Source organism: Nicrophorus vespilloides, unplaced genomic scaffold, assembly GCF_001412225.1.
Source record: "Nicrophorus vespilloides isolate i.1.1-1 unplaced genomic scaffold, Nicve_v1.0, whole genome shotgun sequence".
Lineage (NCBI taxonomy): Eukaryota > Metazoa > Arthropoda > Insecta > Coleoptera > Silphidae > Nicrophorus > Nicrophorus vespilloides.
In genome coordinates, this window is record NW_017096647.1 from 28,835 (window position 1) to 49,064 (window position 20,230).

The following is a 20,230-nucleotide window of genomic DNA, read 5'->3' on the forward strand; positions in this document are numbered from 1 at the left end:
TTGTTGCAACTAAATATATTATAACCAATGTTGTCGTTTCTCGCACATCTTCATACTTTGATTCATTGAAAGCAAACGTTACAAGCATTCTATTTGTTATAAACTTTTGAACTAATTTTAAACAACTAAACTACTCGTAGATACGAATACTATGAATGTTTGTTGTAATTCCATTTTATTCTTTTTCAGATAGTTTTAGCTCTTTCAAACCATGTTACAAGCTTGTAATCCTTGAATTTTGAAATAATTATGAGAATCGGAACTTATACAAAAAATTACCTTCATTTCCCAATATAAATATAATATTTTATTACGTTAATTTTAATTATTTATGTAAATGTTGTAATAAATATTTTGATGAGGAAATTACACAAAATATTCTAATTATAATTGTTTTGTAAATGAACTGTGTGTTTGTGCATCTGTATTTTCGTCGGTGTCGCGTTCGTTTAGTCGAAGGGGAGCGACGAACAATGAATGAGGCGGAGGGAGAAAGTTGCTGAGAAAATTTTGTAATTAGAAACTTTAAAAAAGAATTTAATTAATGTTTGCCTCTTAAATTACCCGAAGGATGTAGAAGAAGTAGTAGTAAGAGGAAGAGGAGGATGGAGAGAAACGATCCGAAACACCTGAGGACCTAAATAAATAATGGAACTCGATGAATGCAACTGGAGGGAATGCATACACTTTTCTGTTATGCGTCTCATTAAAATACGTTTTCCGCTCCGAGGAAAACGTCTTGAAATCTTGTTAAGTATCTTTAAACACTAATCATTCCTTTTTCTCAAATGTACACTTTTATTTCAATATTATTTTTTTAATTTAACCAAATTTTATTGGAATTTCTCAAGATCTTCTTCTTAAAATTATTTTTTTTTTTGCTTTAAGTTAATAAGATTTATTATATTAACTCATAAAGTATCGAATGCGTTCAATTTTCTGTTGCATAAAGCCATAAGAATAATTGACATATGGAAATTTTACAATCTATTGTCACGTCTTCACGTTTTATTTAATTACTCGATAACCACGTACTCTAATTAGAACATTGAATATACAAATTTAAGAAAAAACTATGGTCTTTCCAATGAGCCTACTTCCAGATGCGTGGTATTTAGTGTTCTTTTATAGTGAGCTGTCAAATTGGAAAATGCGCAGTCTTCACGTTTTATTTAATTATTCGATAATCACGCTTGTCAATTACATCATCAAATAAGAATATTATAAATTAAACTACAATTTTTTCAATGTAGCTACTGAAAAGTATGAGTCTTCTTCCAGATATGTGGTATTTAGTGTTTTTTGTAGTGAGCTGTGAATTTGGAAAATGCGCAGTCTTCACGTTTTATTTAATTATTTGATAACCACGCTTGTCAATTACATCATCAAATAAGAATATTGTAAATTAAACTATAATCTTTTCAACGTAGCTACTGAAAAGTATGAGCCTACTTCCAGATATGTGGTATTTAGTGTTCTTTGTAGTGAGTTGTCAAATTGGAAAATGCGCTGTCTTCACGTTTCATTTAATTATTTGATAACCACGCTTGTCAATTACATCATCAAATAAGAATGTAAATTAAACTATAATCTTTTCAACGTAGCTACTGAAAAGTATGAGCCTACTTCCAGATGTGTGGTATTTAGTGTTTTTTGTAGTGAGCTGTCAAATTGGAAAATGCGCAGTCTTCACGTTTTATTTAATTATTTTTAGATAACCACGCTTGTCAATTACATCATCAAATAAGAATATTGTAAATTAAACTATAATCTTTTCAACTCAGCTACTGGAAAGTATGAGTCTACTTCTAGATCTGTGGTATTTAGTGTTCTTTTATAGTGAGCTGTCAAATTGGAAAATGCGCAGTCTTCACGTTTTATTTAATTATTTGATAACCACGCATGTCAATTACATCATCAAATAAGAATATTGTAAATTAAACTATAATATTTTCAACGCAGCTACTGAAAAGTATGATCCTACTTCCAGATGTGTGATATTTAGTGTTATTTAATTATTTGATAACCACGCATGTCCATTACATCATCAAATAAGAATAATGTAGATTAAACTATAATCTTTTCAACTCAGCTACTGGAAAGTATGAGTCTACTTCTAGATCTGTGGTATTTAGTGTTATTTGTAGTGAGATGTCATATTGGAAAATGCGCAGTGTTCACGTTTTATTTAATTCTTTGATAACCACGCATGTCAATGACATCATCAAATATGAATATTGTAAATTAAACTATAATCTTTTCAACTCAGCTACTGGAAAATATGAGTCTACTTCCAGATCTGTGGTATTTAGTGTTATTTGTAGTGAGATGTCAAATTGGAAAATGCACAGTCTTCACGTTTTATTTAATTATTTGATAACCACGCTTATTAATTACATCCTCAAATATGAATATTGTAAATTAAACTATAATCTTTTCAACGAAGCTATTGGCATGTATGTGGTACTTTCCACTATCTTGCAATAAACTGTTGAAATAAAGATATTTTTTGCAACCTCAGACTAAAAAAAAAAGTTAGTTCCGTGTCAATATCGTGATAAATTTAAATACAGGAAATAGTTGAATTCAATTTGGGAACTTATCGAGAGATTGGGGTGGAGAGTTGGGTGGAGGTGACACGAGAATTCCGCATATTGTTTCTCGCCAAAATTGGAATCGTGGAATCCCCAATTAGTTCCGCTTTGTACGTTCGCATCTAATTTCTTGGGTCCGAGCCGAGTAGTTCAAATTGCAGCAGACACAATACCTGCGCTACGTACAAGTAAAACCACCGAAATCCTCAGGAAGGAGATAGGTGAAAATTTAACGTTCCGAGCGAAAATCTCGCCTAATCCAGGATTTGCGTTACGTAATGCCAAGATACAATGCCCCCTCTATACACACACATAGAGAGAGAGAGTTTAATCCTTGTCTTTGTATGCAGAATGAAAATTTCGAACAACTCTTTATAAGTTTGCATAAATAATTTGCGGAATAAGTGAAATAAGGAGATTTTCAAGTTCACTTTGCGGCGCTTTATCGGACATGCTTTATATTCCGTTCCGTCGTTCGTTACGTGCCGGAAGCGGAGCAATAAATAATCCCCCCACAGTTACATATTTATGTTGCCAAAAAAGAGCGGAAAATAGAAGAAAAACAACGAACAGGGGGTGATGGGGGATGAAGCAGAGAAGCAATGAAACATCCCTTAGCAAAAAAAAAACGGGCCATCGCTTCGCACGCGACCGTCCTCAATCCGACAAAGAGATATGAACAAGACCATTTGATATTTATATTCCGCTCTCTTCCTGCAGACATTCCATTACATCTTCTTAATTAAAACACGTCCATCCATCCAAATTAACCCTCGCACGATCAATCATCGTCAACTTGAGTCTCCCTTATTTTCAATATTTACCTTAACCGAAAAGTTGTATTCAACTTCTCACAGTTTTATCTTTCACATAATTTATCCAATTTTTTTTTCTATAGTTTCAAGGGAAATGTTTCAAATAAAATCTCAAAAAAATAAGTTAAGTTTGTTCATATTAATTAATAATTTTTTTTTTAATAAACGTACATTTATTTACAAAAATCAAATACAATAAAAATCGATATTCGTTTATAATATATTATTTACAACATATATAATATAGAAATTAATGTTATCCATTTTCTTTATTATTTTTTTTTTTCATATACTTATCTCGAAAAAACTTACGCTTAAGTCTCCTAACTATACAAAAATAATAGAAATTAACCATAGTAAAAGTAGTATAGTCTTATTCGATTGATGTTCGGTTGTTTTCCTCTTCATTCCCTCTTGGAGAAACAAAGAAGGACAAAATATTGTTTTAAAAAAAAAATAGAAATTGAAAAGAATTTCCGCTTGGAAAATGCTATGTACAGAAAACAATTATTATACACGTTCAAATAACTAATAATAATAATAATAATATTTATATAATAAAAAAAAATAATTCATCATTATTTCTTCCTTTCAATTCTGTTTTTTTTGTCATTTGTTTATTATATTTAATTAAAAAAATATATTTAAAAAAAAACAGCGGTGTTCTATTCTTGTTTTTTTTATCTTGTATTCTTTTGTTTTAATTGTTTTGAGATCATTCGTATTGAATATTGTTTGATGCGTTCAATCAATAAAAAAAAAGTTTGTTACTGTTTAAAAAAAAAAACAAAGAGTGACGCGAATAAAATAAAAACAAAAAAATAATGGCAGTCCAAGAGGTTTTTGTTTTGTTTTGTTTTTTCTTCTTCTTTAACATTTCCTCTTCTTCGTATGAGACGGAAACGATTCGAAACACGCATTTAAGTACTCAATGCGAAGGAGGGAACGACTCGTCCGGTCCGGAGTTTTGGCACGAAAATAAAAAAAAAAGTTGAACTAAAATCGAACTGTCGAATTTTCGGAATCCTGCGACGCGGATTCGGCGTCGCAGGATTCCTGAAAATCGTTTGGATTTGGAACCGCTCGAGCCGTTCGTCCTTCGAATTAAACATAATAATATTATATATATATATATAAAAACCAAGACAACGATTGGTTTCTATACAACAAATTACTTATTGCAAGTATAATCACATTTCCATGGAAACAAAAATTAATAAACAATTGTTCGTATTGCTATGTAATTGTTCGAGCTCGCTCCACGTTACACGATTCATTTATATAAATTGATAATAGTTATAATAAAACATACAAAAATTCTCACACTCTTTCGGACGAATCGAGCAATGGCAAAAACATCCTTTTTTCCTTTCACATTCTTCATTCACCTCGCGTATTATTACAGGTATATCACTCACAAAATGGCGCTCCGAAACAACAAAAAAAAACAACTTCCATTCGAACAGAGAACATAATAAACATCCATTAAAAGAAATAATAATAAAACAAACAAATAAATAATATAAGTGGTTCCCTCAGGTACACGTGAAGAGAAATCAATTTTTATCCTTATGTTTTTTTTTATCTTGCAATTTTTTTCCCGTCCGCCGAAAAAATCTCCACTTTTCTTTCTCGGAAAGCACTGTCTCTCTCGCTCTTAGGATCCTACACGATATTTTCATAGTAATTAATACAAATTAGTTAGAAAATGAAACGTCCGTTTGGTCGTCTTCTCCTATCCACGCTGATATTACATATCTATACATATATATTCTTTATTCCTTTTCCTCGTTACTTCTGCATCTTTTTTTTCCGTCTTCTTCTACCACGTCTTCTTCGTTCTGTTTATTGTTAAGTGTGATGGTCTTCCTTCCGCCTTGAGCAGTTCGCGGATTTAGACGATTATTTCTCGGATGACCCTCCTCGTCCTCGAGTTGGGGGTGGAATATCCGCTCTCCAAACTTTCCTCGTAGTTCAGGGACATGTGCTGAGGTGGCTTTTCATCCTCCAATTGCTCCAAGTAGGGATCGGGCAGGCCGCTGACATCGTGATACGGCGAATCTGCAATTTAAAGTCCCGAATAAAATTAACATGTTTTCTTCTTCAGTTTTCTTTTCTCTCTTCCAGATAGAAATATATATAGAGAGAGAATCCTGCAGCTCGTGTGTGCGCGCAATTATGCACCATGCACGGAAGGATACGGGTGGCTCAGGTTTTCAGCCTTTGAAAACTCCCGTATTACAAATTGTAATGCAGAAAAAGCAATGTTCTTGTATTCTTTGCCGCGGTATGTTGAAATATATAAGTTTTCTATATTTTTTTTTGCCGACTTTGAAACCAGATCGCATTTTTATATAACTTCATCTCAAAACCTGCTGCTGCCGCTTCTTTTCATCATTTTATCCTCGGGTTTTACAAAATGCAGTTTTATACTAATGTAATTGAATGGTTGTTTTTTTTTGTCGGTTTTGTTATTATTTATAATTACTAGTAAAAGCTTTCACCCTGAGCTCTAGTATTACATGGAATTACGGCCGCATTGGGAATTTAACAAAAAAAAAAAAAAATAAATGTAAATAAAAATAATGCAGGAAAATGCGGAGCAGCGCGCAAATGGAGAAATGCAAAACAGGAAAACCGTTTGCATATATATTTAACGAGATTAATTCTACGTTATTGAAATTATTGCAAACGATTTTAGCATTTTATAGATTCGTTAATCCTGATTAAACATTGAAAATATACAACAACAAAAAAATTAAACAGCATAGAATTTGCAAATAGGGGGAATTGATTTAACGGGAGTTTACATTTAGCAAAGTTTGTAAAATATTTGAATGCACTAGATGCATACGTTCCAAGTGCAAAATCGTGTTATGTGAAGTGACTAAGATTTAATTGAGAGTTACGTTATAAAGTTGTTAACTAATTGACAGTTTAGTTGTTACCATATTGATTTATACTTAAGTTTTGTTTTTAATTCAGTATTTAATTAGTGTTTTAGATGATATTAAGGATTATTGAACTATTTTAGTTAATTGCAAAATTAGTTGTAAAACTCGTATAAAGATTGAGTATTTCATGATTGTTGAACTTACCGATATGCTGTTCAATGCGTTTCTTGGGTTTGTGGACGGCGGCGTAGGGATCACTGCAGTAATCCTGTCTGGATGGATTGTTGCTGTTCCTCATGTACTCATCACCGTGGTTGCTCTGCGTCGTGATGTGCGGATAGGGAGCGTAATCGTCGACGGCGCCGTAACCACCGTGGGTGATGGGATCGTATCCGTAGGAATTCTGACGATCCACGTTCATGTGCGGTGGCAATTGGTTGACGGAATTGTTTGCGGCTGCGGCCATCTTCATCTGCCACAGGGAATCTTGAGAGTTGACGCTGCCGCCGTTGTTCGAGTTGGAGTAGCTGTTTTCCAGATAGCCCATGTTCGCCCCTGCAGAAGTAAAAGAAAATTACATGAATTGTTTGGAAATCAATGGATGGGAGTGCACGTACAATCGCCGTTATTGATGTTTTGTCTGCCTTGGATGTCGGGATTGGCGACGTGATAACCATATCCGTTCTGCGTGGCGTACACGCTCTTCTGATCCTCCATGGTTAAGGCCAAATCGAGTGAATGCTCGAGCGCTTTGTTCTCCATTCCCGTTGAGGGATAGTACGGTGGAGGCGCCTGGTTCTGTTGGGTCATCGTCGGTCGGACGGAGTCCATCTCGTAGTCCTTGCTCTGGGTCTTCTTGGTTTGATTACGTTTGCATCTGCAGAACATCAGAAGGAGTCCTACAAAGAGAACGAAGACTATGCACGAGACGACTATGGCTATTAAGGTTGGTGTAGCTAGAGCTGAGGCTTCCTTGATGTAAGCGTGACCGACTGTAATTAAAAAATAAAATTGTTAAATTCTGATTCATCTTCGATGATCTGCTTTAAAGAACTTACGTTCTGCGTCCACGAAATTGCCGCAATGTTCGTCGTGCGTCCTCAAGCAGAACTTGACGCGGATCTTGGATGAGTAATCGTCGTTGACGCCGATGGGTTCGTCCGCAAGAGATCTTCCGCTGACTTTGTAACTTCTCGCGATGAGCTGCTCCAGGTTGGCTTCCTTATAAGTCGGCGTGAGTCCGGATACTTGTAAGGGAAGAGTATCGATGACCTGCCACGAGGGTATTGGCAAATCGTGTCCAAGGGATTCGACAACGGCGACTAATGGAAGGCAAGTTATCGGAATGTTAATGGACAAAGCGTGTGTGGCCGGGTCATAGGCCACTCGATCCGGCAGCGGGATCCGGTCCACTCGGGTCGTCGCGCTGATTTCCTGCGAGTTCTCGCTCTGCCCTTGCGTGTTCAAAGCTTTCACCTGGGAGAAAAGGAGCAAACGAAAAAAGAAAAAAAATGTAATGTAATCGAGTTAATAGGACGCACGTGGCTCGCAAAATACCTTAAAAATGTAGCTCTGATGTTGATCTAAATGGGACACGTTGCACGGGACATTCTGGTGGCAATCCGCCTCCGACCAATCCGCAGCCTTCGTGATCGTTCCGCAACCCTCCACGATGATGTTATCATTTCCGGGCACCTTCTTGTACGAGACAAAGTATTTGGTGTTCGCAATGCCTCCGTTGAATCCGGGCTCCCAATTCAGTGTAACGAAATTATGTCCGACGTGGACTGCAGTCACCTGCGTCGGTTTCTCCGGCGCGCCCTTCTTCTGCAGACGAATCCTGGCGTCGATGCTGCCCAGATCGTTCACCACTTGGCAATTGTATTCGCCGTAATTGTGGTTCTTTATGTCGGATATCTTGAGGACACTCGTGTACACGTCATTGGCATCGATCGAATTGCTGATCACGTAATTGCCCTCGGAGGACGTGGTCAGTGGGTACTTGTTGGAACCGTAGTACCATTTGAATTCGGGTTTCGGGTATGCCTGAATCTTGCACACGACCTCAGCCGTCTCCCTTACATCGTAAGCCACTTTGTTGTATTGATGAAGGATTATCGGTTTATCTGAAATCCAATTACCGTTGCAATTACTACGTTTAGATTACATGCCTAATCAACAATAAGCAAAACATCTTAACTAATTGCATCTGAATTAAAGTACAATTAAATTCTTATAAAATTTTCAAACTTTTAAACAATTTCAATTAATTATATTTAAAAAACTAATAGATTCTTAATGGAAATTTAAAAGAAAATAATATTGTGGAAAGTTTAAACTAACATTATGTTTTGAGATAGAAGCAATTTCAGTGAGTTGAAATACGGGAGGAAATAAAATGAGTGGCAATATATAAATGTGTGTTTGACTTACGTTCGATTCTCAAGTGCATTGTGGATTCGGTCTTCTTGACTTCGTTCTCGAAGGAGCAGGAGTACGCTCCGCGATCGGATGGAAGCAGTTCGTTTCCGCCCGGCCGCGCTTTTCCTCTGAACTTCAAGATGCTCTGCACGCTGACCGCTCCGTTGCTGGACTCGGTGAGTTCGGGGATGACCTCGTAAAGATTGGTGTCCGCAGTTAATTCTTCACCGTCTTTCAGCCACTTGACGAATGGTTTCGGTTTGCCTTTAGCGCTGCAGGCGATGGAGAAGTTCTGGTCGCCGACTCGTTTCGTTTCGGATGGTTTCAGCTTGAATTTGAAACTCGGTGGTTGGTAAACTTCGAGGCTGATGGAAGAGATCTCGCCGGGTCCGAGCTCGTTGGTGGCTTGACAGTGGTAGGTGCCTTCGTTGGAGATCTGAGCGTTGGAGATGGTGTATTGAGATCTGGTGCTGAGAACGGTCATCTGTCCGTCGTTGTTGGCGCGCATCCAACGGTACTGAGGTTTCGGCCATCCTGGAGGAGTCGCGGTGCAGCTGAGAGTTACGGGTGATCCTTCCGTCGTGACAGGTTTGTCGGGTGTTATCCTGGCTTTCCCCGGCTTGTGGCGGATGAGTAAAGCTATAGATTCGTTGGTGACTTTCTCGGTTCTTCTGGTCGGGAAAGCGCTGGGCGTGATGACGTTGACGGCGCGACAGATGTAGGTGCCGGCGTGGTCTGCGGTCACGCTGTTCAGATGCAGAGTGTCTCCGGATTGCCGGAAATCCGGTTTTCCTTCGAGCACCCATTCGACGGTCGTCGGTAAGGGATTCGCGGTCACGTTGCATTTAATCGTCACGGCTTCACCCTCTTCCGCCTCCTTGGTCTTCGCCTCCAGAGTGATGATGGGAGCGAACAGCACGTCCAACTCGATCTCCCTCTCACCGATCTTCCCCAAGTTATTGTCCGCGCTGCACGTGTATTTACCCGCATCCTGAATGCTGACCCTGTGCAGGGCGTGTGTGTACGAAGTGCTGATGACGCGTCCGTTCCTGGTCCAACGAACATCCGATACCTTTGGTTTAGCATCGACGGTGCACTGAAGCGTCGTCGGAGAGTCCCTTTCCACTCTCAGAGGATTCTCGGGTCCGACCTCGACGCGCGGAAAATCTGAAGAAAACAGTTTATTTTAACTCTAAAATATCAGAACAGAGTGCGATGAGTTAATGAACTGCACACACGGCAGTGAATTCTCCGCAGCCTGCGAAAACAAACAGTCACGAACAAGACGCATCCGGTTTTCGGCGACGGGCCGAGAGAATTCGCCAGATGTTGGATAAAGAAGGCGCACAAATCAAAAATAACTTCTTCAGAAATAGATTCAATTACCAGCCAGAAAGAGAGAGAGATATATATAGAGAGTGTGCAGGTTCATTAATTGAACTGTATAAAATCTCGGCGGAAATATCCAGAAACGCGCGCTCCATAAATCATGGATTTTAATGCGTTTCGAATGAGAGAAGGAGAGAGAGAAATAGGCAAAAACGGAAGAGAAGGAAACGGTTAATGATGGCGTTGGGAGAGTTCCTAAAGATACTTTTGGGTTGACTTACAATTGACGCTCAGCGTGACGTTCGTCCTGAACTTATTCCCTTCGGGCATTGCCCTGTTCCACACCTCGCACCGAAAAACTGCATCATCGTCCTCCTTTGTGGGCATTATAGACAGAGTGGCCGTCGTCGGATGGTCCCTAGATCCTCCATTCTTTAACGATGACTCCAAGGGATACGTCGATCCTAACGGAAACAATTCAAAAAATATTCAATATGAATTAATACATTCACAAAAACACAAACTTAATAATTATAAGATAATATCATTAAATTCAATTACAGGACATTTTTATCACAATTAGCAATAAATTAAATCTATGTGGCAAGTCAGAAATGTTACGCTTTTTATGTTTGTGTTGGATTATTTGGATGTGATTGTAGTCTTCCTTAGTACCTTTCCTATTCAGGACAACTAATAATAATTGCATACATAAAAGATATACACAATGGGCATTGACAAAAATAAATTAATTACTTGAATGTGAGGAAATTTTCAAGGACGCAACATTTTATGTTGTCATCACTCCGTTTCCCATATTCAAATTTATGTAAACCAGCTTAATCCTCGATGCCCGGCTTAGGCTGTGGAAGGAGGAGGACCTTTCCTCTTCCACACATGGTAATTAAATGAATGTCACATGCAAATGTCAATTAGCTAGGAAAATTTCACCGCTTCGTTCTCGCACACTATTTACAATTTGCATTTTCGGTTAAGTTTCGATCGGAACGCGTAAACCATCCAACCAATTCCCGTGGAAAGGGCTCGGTTAGATGGATGGAAAATATTTGATTGGGAAAGTTTTCCGGCAGCTGAACTCCATTTTCTTCCTCTCGTTTTTTTTTTACTTACTTTCAAACACAAAGACGCCAGACGAAGGGAAAGCGCGAGAGCAAAAAAAAATAAAAATGTATGGAAAAACTTTGACGAGTGCAACAAGTTCGACATGTTAAATTTACGAAATGAATTACGTGGAGACATGAATACAAAGACTGTGAGGGAGGGTTGAAACAATTATTATGCCGGAATTAAAAGTTATTAATTCCGTGGAAGTTCTGCCATTATAGAAAAAAAAGAATGTGATTGGAAAAGTTTTTGGGATTTTGGCTTACCTTCTCTGTACCATCTGACTACTGGGTCCGGGGAACCGCCGATGCTCGAGCACGTCAACTCCATCTTCTTGCCTTCGGTGGAGGTCACGTAAGTGCCCGGGGTCACGGTGGGAATCTGGGGTGCTGTGAGCACGGTGAGGGTGTAGTTTTGGGCGTGAAGATTCGCGCCGGAACCGCCCGCCTTCACTTTGCATTCGAACTCGCCGTTGTCGCGATCGTAGCTGGTGTTGGATATCAGTAAATCGTAGATACCCTTTTCAGGCTGAAAGTTCAATCTGCAAAGAAACAAAACAAATGCATTCTTTAATACAATATTAACATTGATTTGTTTTATAAAAAATAATTGGATCTTGTCTGTTGATCTCTGTCTTCGTTTTTAAAGATTAATCGGCTTTTCTCGTGAAACTACCAGCAGCATCTTCGAAGAAATAGGATCCAATTAAGCCTCTGGACCAAATTCCTAAACTCTACCATCATCATTCTGCAAGATTCTTAAACTTATTTATGAATCATTTATAAGATTTATAAAATTAATTGCTCATTTATGAATAAATTGAAAACTATTTTTTGTCAAAATTGAATGAAAATAAGTACATTTTCATTAATCTTAATTAATTGCTCTTTAAGAATGATGCAACGTTTATAACATACTAAACTTTCTCAATCTAATATTCAATGAACATAAATCTTCTCAAAGTTGACAGGATGATGCGAATCTCGAGTGGAGTGAATAGAAGTTTCTTAATAAAAGGGCAGTTGTACAGAGTCGAGGCTGTGATTAATTCATTTGCGCCAGGAAAGATCAAGAAAAAAATTATTTATTTATCCGTCTGCAGACGGGCAACATCCGTTTCCCACGACCATTCTCTCTCTATCTTCTGGTCTTAAGAAACAATGGGCGACGTGAGATCTGGAAGAATTCGTCTTTAAACTGACTTTTTTTCTTCTCTCTGTTTGTACTTTAAATATTCGGAAAACGTTCGGTCGATTGTTTATTCAGAGGATAAGCGAAGGCAGGATGAAAAAAAAAAGAGTATATATTGTACACGTTGTAATGTAATTGTGAAAAGCGGAGGGAGAAGTGTATCGCGTTTCACACGGCCTTTTTGAATACTGATATTCTATACGGAATGTGTGTGTGTGCGCTAAAATGGAATAAAAATGAACGTGAGGAGCGAATTTTAAAATACCTGTAGTTGTTATCCAGTGGAACCTTCTCGATTGCGACGTTGTCGTAGACCTGTTTGATCGTCCTCGCCCAATAGTAAGTCACCTTTCCGGTCTGGGGCGTCGGAAATCGACACTCCAGAGTCACATCCTCGCCCTCCCTCGTATCCTTTATGTTCACGGTAAACGCAACAAGGACATCTGCAATAAGAAAAAGAGAAAACGTTAATCACTGTTCTTATTATTATTGCCAACAAACTAATTTTACTAATTTTGACGTTTGGTGACAGTTGCTACAAGTTTTGGTTTAAAGCTCCATCTATAAAACAGCTTGAAACTTGATGAAATATGATAGCAGTTGGTGCACCTGAGTGGCAAATATCAAGGATGCAGCAAACAAGATGCAAACAGTTATTTGGTTATAGTTGCTACAAGTATTGGTTTAAAACTAGATCTATAAAACATCATGAATTGTGCGAGCTAAGTTATATAACTTCCTTTCACTCGTTTCGGAGTGGAAGGAATAGAACAGAAAACATCATGAAACCATGTGTACAGAGTAATTGATTAGTCTGAAAGGCGTCCATGTCAAAAATACCAAGGATGCTACAAGATTTGGTTTAAAGCTCCATCTACAAAACATCTTGAAACCTGATATAATATGACATGTGTACATAGCAGTTGCTATACTTGAGGGTTTGGGTTAAATATCAAGGATACAGGAAGAAAAATGAGCAAAACTTTAAAACGTTAATTGGTTACAGTTGCTACAAGTTTTGGTTTAAAGCTCCATCTATAAAACATCTTGAAACCTGATGAAATATGACATGTGTACACAGCAGTTGGTGCACCTGAGTGGCGTTCATGACAAATATCAAGGAGGCAGCAATCAAGATGAGCACAGATTCGAACCGTTAATTGGTTACAGTTGCTACAAGTTTTGGTTTAAAGCTCCATCTATCCAACATCATGAAACCTGATGAAATATAACATGTGTACACAGCAGTTGGTACACCTGAGAGGCGTTCATGACAAATATCAAGGAGGCAGCAATCAAGATGAGCAAAAGTTTAAACCGTTAATTGGTTACAGTTGCTACAAGTTTTTGTTTAAAGCTCCATCTATCAAACATCATGAAACTTGATGAAATATGACATGTGTCAGAGCAGTTGGTGCACCTGAGTGGTAAATATCAAGGATGCAGCAAACAAGATGAGCACAGATTCGAACAGTTATTTGGTTACAGTTGCTACAGCTATTATTTTAAAACTACATGTATAAAACATCATGAATTGTGCGAGCTAAGTTACATACTTCATGAAAACATTAAGAAATCTGATGAAATATGACATGTGTAAAGAGTAATTGATTCGCCTGAAAGGCGTCCATGTCAAAAATATCAAGGATGCTACAAGTTTTGGTTTATACTTCCATCATGTATCCTGATGTAATATGACATGTGTACATGGCAGTTGCTATACTTGAGAGGGTTTTAGTTAAAACATCAAGGATACAGGAAGCAAAATGAGCAAAAGTTCATTAATCCGTTAATTGGTTACAGTTGCTACAAGTTTTGGTTTAAAGCTCCATCTATCAAACATCATGAAACCTTACAAAATATGACATGTGTACAGTTGGTACACTTGAGAGGCGTTCATGTCAAATATCAAGGATGCAGCAAACAAGATGAGCAAAAAAAAATCGAACCGTTATTTGCTTATCCAATTTAGCAGATAGAAAAAAAAAACATAGAAAATAAAAGAAGGGCGCTTCGTTACCGAGTGTACCCTTCCGTTCATTCCATCCCAATACGGCTTAATTGGAGCATGAGGTTTTTAATTCCTTTCGCTCGCCTCCATTTCGATCCGTGCTTTAGTTTTTACTACTATTTTTTTTTGTCCAACTCTCTTTTGGTGACCACTTTTTGTATCCAATAGACTTTTGTTTCTTTTTTTTTGTTTCGTTCGAGGATGCGGATGGCACGGGTATTATTCATTTTGCGCTTCGATTGCCATCACCATCCATGCACATCGTTGTAATAATCATGAACACGCGCAAACAATAAGCAATGAAGAAACGAGAAGAAGAAAAAAAAATAAGAGTAGATGTAGCAGTTATTGTGGTGGAGCGAAGATTCAGCAAATGCCAAAAGGAAAAAAGAAATAGTACGGAATATGGAAGAGGCATGAACACAGACAGAGGGGGAGTGTAATGAATCAAAAACCCGACCACAAATTTCACACACCGCCAATTCCGAATGGCGATTCGCGTTGCACTTTCACATCGTGAAATGCACATCATAAATATGTATGATCGTATTGATATTTAAAGTAAACGACGTAAAAAATAGGAAAAAGAAGTAGTTTCTGGTGCTTTGGAAATCCTCTTCATGATCCATTGGAGATGCGCGAGTCGCTCTACTTGAACTCAATCTCATATTAGATGCATATGGAACAATGCATTGAACCTATGCATCTTTTATAAGCTTTCAACGTCACTATGAAAAAAATTGACAACCAGAATCCATTAATATTGAAATCACTTGATATTAGTTCAATTTACAACTTAAATCCAAATTACCAGTATAAATAATATAAAGATTCCATCCGAAAAGCAAATTATATTTGTATTTTTGATATTAGATCACTTGAAGACAACTTAAATTCAAATTACAAATTCCATCAAATAGTGATCAAATTATATTTGTATATACATTTATCTGGTATTTTTCTATCAAGATCATACATTTAATAGATCAAACTAGTTCTGCGATTTGAATAATCTCAAGGCTCGGAGGAATTGGATTCGAATTAATTAACGCAAGAATCCGAAGGTCTCTCTCTACTCTCGTCAACGTAACTGTAAAATAAACTGGGAGCCGTTTCTGAAGAGTTGCGTACAACGAAGTGGATGAATATTAATTCGTGTTTTTTTTTTATTTTCGGGACGCGATGCATTATGCAACGCCACCGCGTCCAGAAAACTATTTAATATTCCCGCGTCAAAACCCGATCTTACATAAAGAACGCATCGGAATAAATAAATAACAACAGCAACAGAAAACAAAAATCCATTCCGAAAATTTGTAAACGTCCGAAACGTCAGCTCAGAATACTCAATTTACTAATAAATAAACTTTCGTTACCTAAGCAACATAATGAAATGGTTCAATTACGAAATACCAACTTAGTAATACGTTGTTTGCATAGCAACATAATAAAATTTTGTTACCTAATCGCTAAGCAATGGAATAAAATGGTTGAAGTTGTTGCTAAGGAATTAGGCCCTTTGTATTATTGAGTCGCTTCGCATACAAAAGCATACATTTACCTTCCTCAATGTATGCGAAAAGTTTTCTTGTTGGAAAGAATAATAATAATAGAAAGAGAACTGTTACAACGCAAGAATGGGGGAGAATCCAACTTCCGGTCTGTTTATTCAGCGGGTGAAGGAAAAGCCCCCACATCTACCTTCTTCTTCTGTATACATATATTTTTGGTTGTTGTTTCGCATCAAGTTTGGGAATAAATAAATAACGAGAGAATCGCAAATGGTATTTGCAGAAGATATGTAAGAACAAAGACGCGGATTTGACGAGGCTTCAGGAGCATCCGATATCGGGATATGAGATTCTACTTGTATTTTTCTTTTTCTTGTGGTAATTCTCCTCATGAGCATCGTTTCCGGAACAGTTCGGGGGGGAAAAAGGCAATTTCTTTTCGAAGGATTGAATATTTCAATGCTCCAACAAATCGTGTTGTTTTGCACAACAACGACATCAAAAAAACCTCGAACGATTTACATTCAAGGACTTGCGTTATCTGACGTAATCCGTAACATTTAATACAAAATGTATCGAGCTTGTGATTTAGATTATTCGGGTAATTAATCGCTTTGTAAATGGTCGAGAGATTGCGAGGTAATCAAAGAAAATGCAACAGGTTCCAATTAGAAACGTTTGAAGCCGTTAGTCGACCTGCGGAGTCCGGCAATATCCTCAAGATTCCGAACGAATTATTTAAAAAAAAAAATCATTAGTTAAATGATGAATTAATTTTGTTTTGCATCAAACTTGTTTCGATGTTTCCAACCAAAAACGAAATCGTTTTTGTTTGATTGGATTCACGAAAATCGTGAATAATGTATCAAAAATCATAGCAGTCCGGAAAATATACACCGGGTAAAACGTGATTTATTTGCGGACAAATTGGATTTACGTTTAGTTCGAACTGTTTTATTGACGTTTCAGTTGTTGCAACGAATTTTATAATGAAGTAATTTAATTAAACAAAAAAAAATTACTGTAAGAAAATGCACTTAAACACTCCAAATACTTAAGAGCTATGATTATCATTATGAAACCATTAGTTTAATTATGATTGAATTAGATTGAAATGTAGAAGAGTTTTTTTTTTCTATATATTTATATAAAGAATTTTCGTTTCGCTATGTGAAACTGCGAGGGAAGGCTAATGAAAGGAAATGAGAAATCGAATCCAAGGATTTGCGTTTTTCATCCGATTTCCACTCGGCAATCTCTACATCGCGTCTTGCATGCACTTCTTTTCGCTCATTCTTTTCGTTTCGTACGGGTAACATCAGCAGTAGCAACATCTATTCGGAAAATGTAATTTTGTACATCCATGTGGATGTGTGTAATAAGAGAGATTTCAACGGTCGCAGCAGCGAGGCACAAGCTGCCGTCAGTCGCCTCCGGTTGGTTTAACGTCACAACCGGTTTCTTCCTCGAAGGATAAAAATGCACACCGGGAGAAGGACGTAGAGGAGGAAGGAGGGGAGGCGGTCGTCCGGTGTTGCCGTCTCTTCGACTATAAAGACACCTGCTCGGTGCGTTTCAGGATGCGATGATTTAAAAACGGTTTCGCCATTTAAAGGGGGACCGACCGACAGCAGATGATCAAAAAAAATGAAGCTATACATATACAGATTTACAGCATGCACTTATATAGTTTGATTTATTCAGCAATAAATATGTGTAATTTTTAAAGATTTTGTTCATACTGCATAAATACACCTGTTTTTTTTTTGTTTAATTGCAAACGAGCTACAAATTAATCTATTTTTAGAAGTGAAATTGGATTATAAGATTTAACATGCTTAATTAATCCTACAAATATATATTTTAAAACAATTTAACAGACATTTAAATCTACATGAATCTTTAATTGAAATTATGGTTAAATTATTCAACATTGTTGAATTGTTGATGAAGACTTTTAAATGTTTGTCTTGTAAATTGTATTTGGTTTAAATTGGTCAAGGCGATGTGTAATAGTCAAGGTTTATTTGTTATTGAAAAGTATATTAAAGTTATGTTAAAAGTTTCGAGACGAGAAATCAATTTTAGGGGTTCAAAAAAAATGAAATTTGATCTCTCGTGTGCAGCTGCAAAACTGGGAATGGAAAAAATCTTCGGTGGGCAGACAAGAAAAACAGGCTGCTGAGTACGACCATCATGGTTCAATGGTACCTTCTGCCGTTGGTGGCCTTTTAAAGAGATCTCTTCGGCAACGTCGCCGCAAACTTGTAACACAGGGTCAGGTCAACAGACGCAGTTGATTGAGGCTTCTCTCTCCAAAGATATTTTCTTCTACTATACATCGCATCTAGAGAGTCGCCGTGCGTCTTTTTTCCCTCTTCCACCTTCGTTCCATCTTCTTCAAGTTTATTTTATACCTTTTCAATTCGACTCTCATTTCTTGCTTCGCTTTTTTTTTATTACATTCAATCCCCACCTTCATCATTATTATGATCATCATCATCATCATCTTCGAAGATTTATATTCAGGTTCGGCTTCCGAGTTGAAGCCTCTCGCTTTGTTAATCATCTACATTCTTCTTCTCGCTCAAAATCCATTCGTTCTTCTCACTCAAACTCATTATTTTATATATTTTGTACGCGTACGCAATCATTCTTATTCGATATCCTTTGTTCTTCTCACACAAAATTCATCAAGCTTCTTCTCCTATCCAACTATTATTATACTCTTATCCGGTCGAAGCAGACATATTTACGTGCTAAATTAATTCTAAAAGCTTTTTCAATGTAAATTTTTAATCAAATTTAATGCAGATAGCTTCAAGTAGATCCACGAAACATTATTAAAATACCTTTTATAAAACATTTCAACTATTTAAGTTAACTTTAATTCAATTTTTCTTTCGTTAAAAACTTTCCTTTAAATTTCATTATTTTTCACCTCTCTCTGTTCGATAATTAAAAAGGATATTTAACTCAGATATTTATATCATTTTAATGCATCTGTACAATTTTTTAACTAATTCTTAAGTACCTTTTATAAAACATTTCAACTATTTAAGTTAACTTTAATTCAATTTTTCTTACGTTAAAAACTTTACTTTAAATTTCATTATTTTTCACCTCTCGTTGTTCGATAATTAAAAAGGATATTTAACTCAGATATTTATATCATTTTAAAGCATCTGTACAATTTTTTTTAACTAATTCTTAAATACCTTTTATAAAACATTTCAACTATTTAAGTTAACTTTAAACTTTCCTTTAAATTTCATTATTTTTCACCTCTCTCTGTTTAATAATTAAAAAGGATATTTAACTCAGATATTTATATAATTTTAATGCATTTGTACAATTTTTTAACTAATTCTTCTATTAAATAAATATGGTAAAAAAGATACAAAATTTTAACTATTTAATTTAATTTCAAATCCAAATTTTAAAAAATTCGATATTTTTGGAAAGTTTGTTTTAATGATATTCGAAATACTATAAACCGTCTATAAAATAAAACTTATATATCTTAATCCATTCTTCTATTCAATTCACGATTTTCCCACTTTAAAACTTTTCTTTAAAGATTCGCGCGTTCTTTCATTTTTTTTTTTCTGTTGTGCTGTTACTCTTTCTTTGTTGAGAAATTAAAAGGGCATTTGATTCCAATCATTGTTGTCGTCTTTAATGCGTTTCTATTCCCTTTTTGTTGCTTTGTGTGAGCAAAGTTCAAAAGTGCTGTATTTTTTTTACCCGCTCGCTCTGAACTTCAGTTTCGTGGCTTTCTCGCCTTCGGATTTAAATTGCTTTTCTTCTTGTGTTGTTCTCTCCATAGTCGGCGTCGCGGTTAATTGCCGGAGAGGCAATCACGCAAGTGCAGTGATTAGATTTTAAGTGGCAACAACAACAGGCAAAAAAAAAGATAAAATATAGCAGAAGAGAGGGAAAAAAAGTGTAATCACGTCGGTCCCCATTGTTGAGACTTGGTTGCAACGAAGACAGCTGGATTTTCGGGCAGGTGAACCAACTAATTAACATTTCTACCTGACCGTAACTAACTAACGAATTCCTGTTGTTTGAGGACGAAGGGGGAGGATTGAAGAGAGAGAAAAAGGGAGGAGGATTATAATAATAATAATATACAAAGAACGTATTCCTTATGGAACGCCAGTTGGCCTTTGGGGACTTATACTTTGTTAGATTCCGTTAAAGGTCCGTGCAGGTATTATAAATAAAGGTGATAGGGATCTTGGAGAGAAATTCCCTTATATATTTTATATATAAATTCGAAATAATAACGCGTCGGGTCCCATTGAATAGGAATGTACCATTTTTTTTTTCCTTC

General features: G+C 36.6%; 1 protein-coding gene across 1 annotated transcript in view; it reads right to left on the bottom strand.

Moving 5' to 3' along the window:
• Positions 1–4,272: 4,272 nt before the first annotated feature.
• LOC108557763 (hemicentin-1) overlaps positions 4,273–20,230 on the bottom strand; it is a 40,739-nt gene continuing 24,781 nt past the window's right edge. Inside the window, exons 2-10 of the mRNA XM_017914416.1 lie at positions 12,635–12,812; positions 11,445–11,719; positions 10,335–10,517; positions 8,737–9,891; positions 7,861–8,429; positions 7,362–7,779; positions 6,921–7,295; positions 6,508–6,858; positions 4,273–5,470 (exon numbers count right to left, since the gene is read on the bottom strand). Coding sequence (XP_017769905.1) covers positions 5,304–5,470; positions 6,508–6,858; positions 6,921–7,295; positions 7,362–7,779; positions 7,861–8,429; positions 8,737–9,891; positions 10,335–10,517; positions 11,445–11,719; positions 12,635–12,812 — 3,671 coding nt within the window. The 3' untranslated portion in view covers positions 4,273–5,303. The remainder of the gene's footprint in view (positions 5,471–6,507; positions 6,859–6,920; positions 7,296–7,361; positions 7,780–7,860; positions 8,430–8,736; positions 9,892–10,334; positions 10,518–11,444; positions 11,720–12,634; positions 12,813–20,230) is intronic.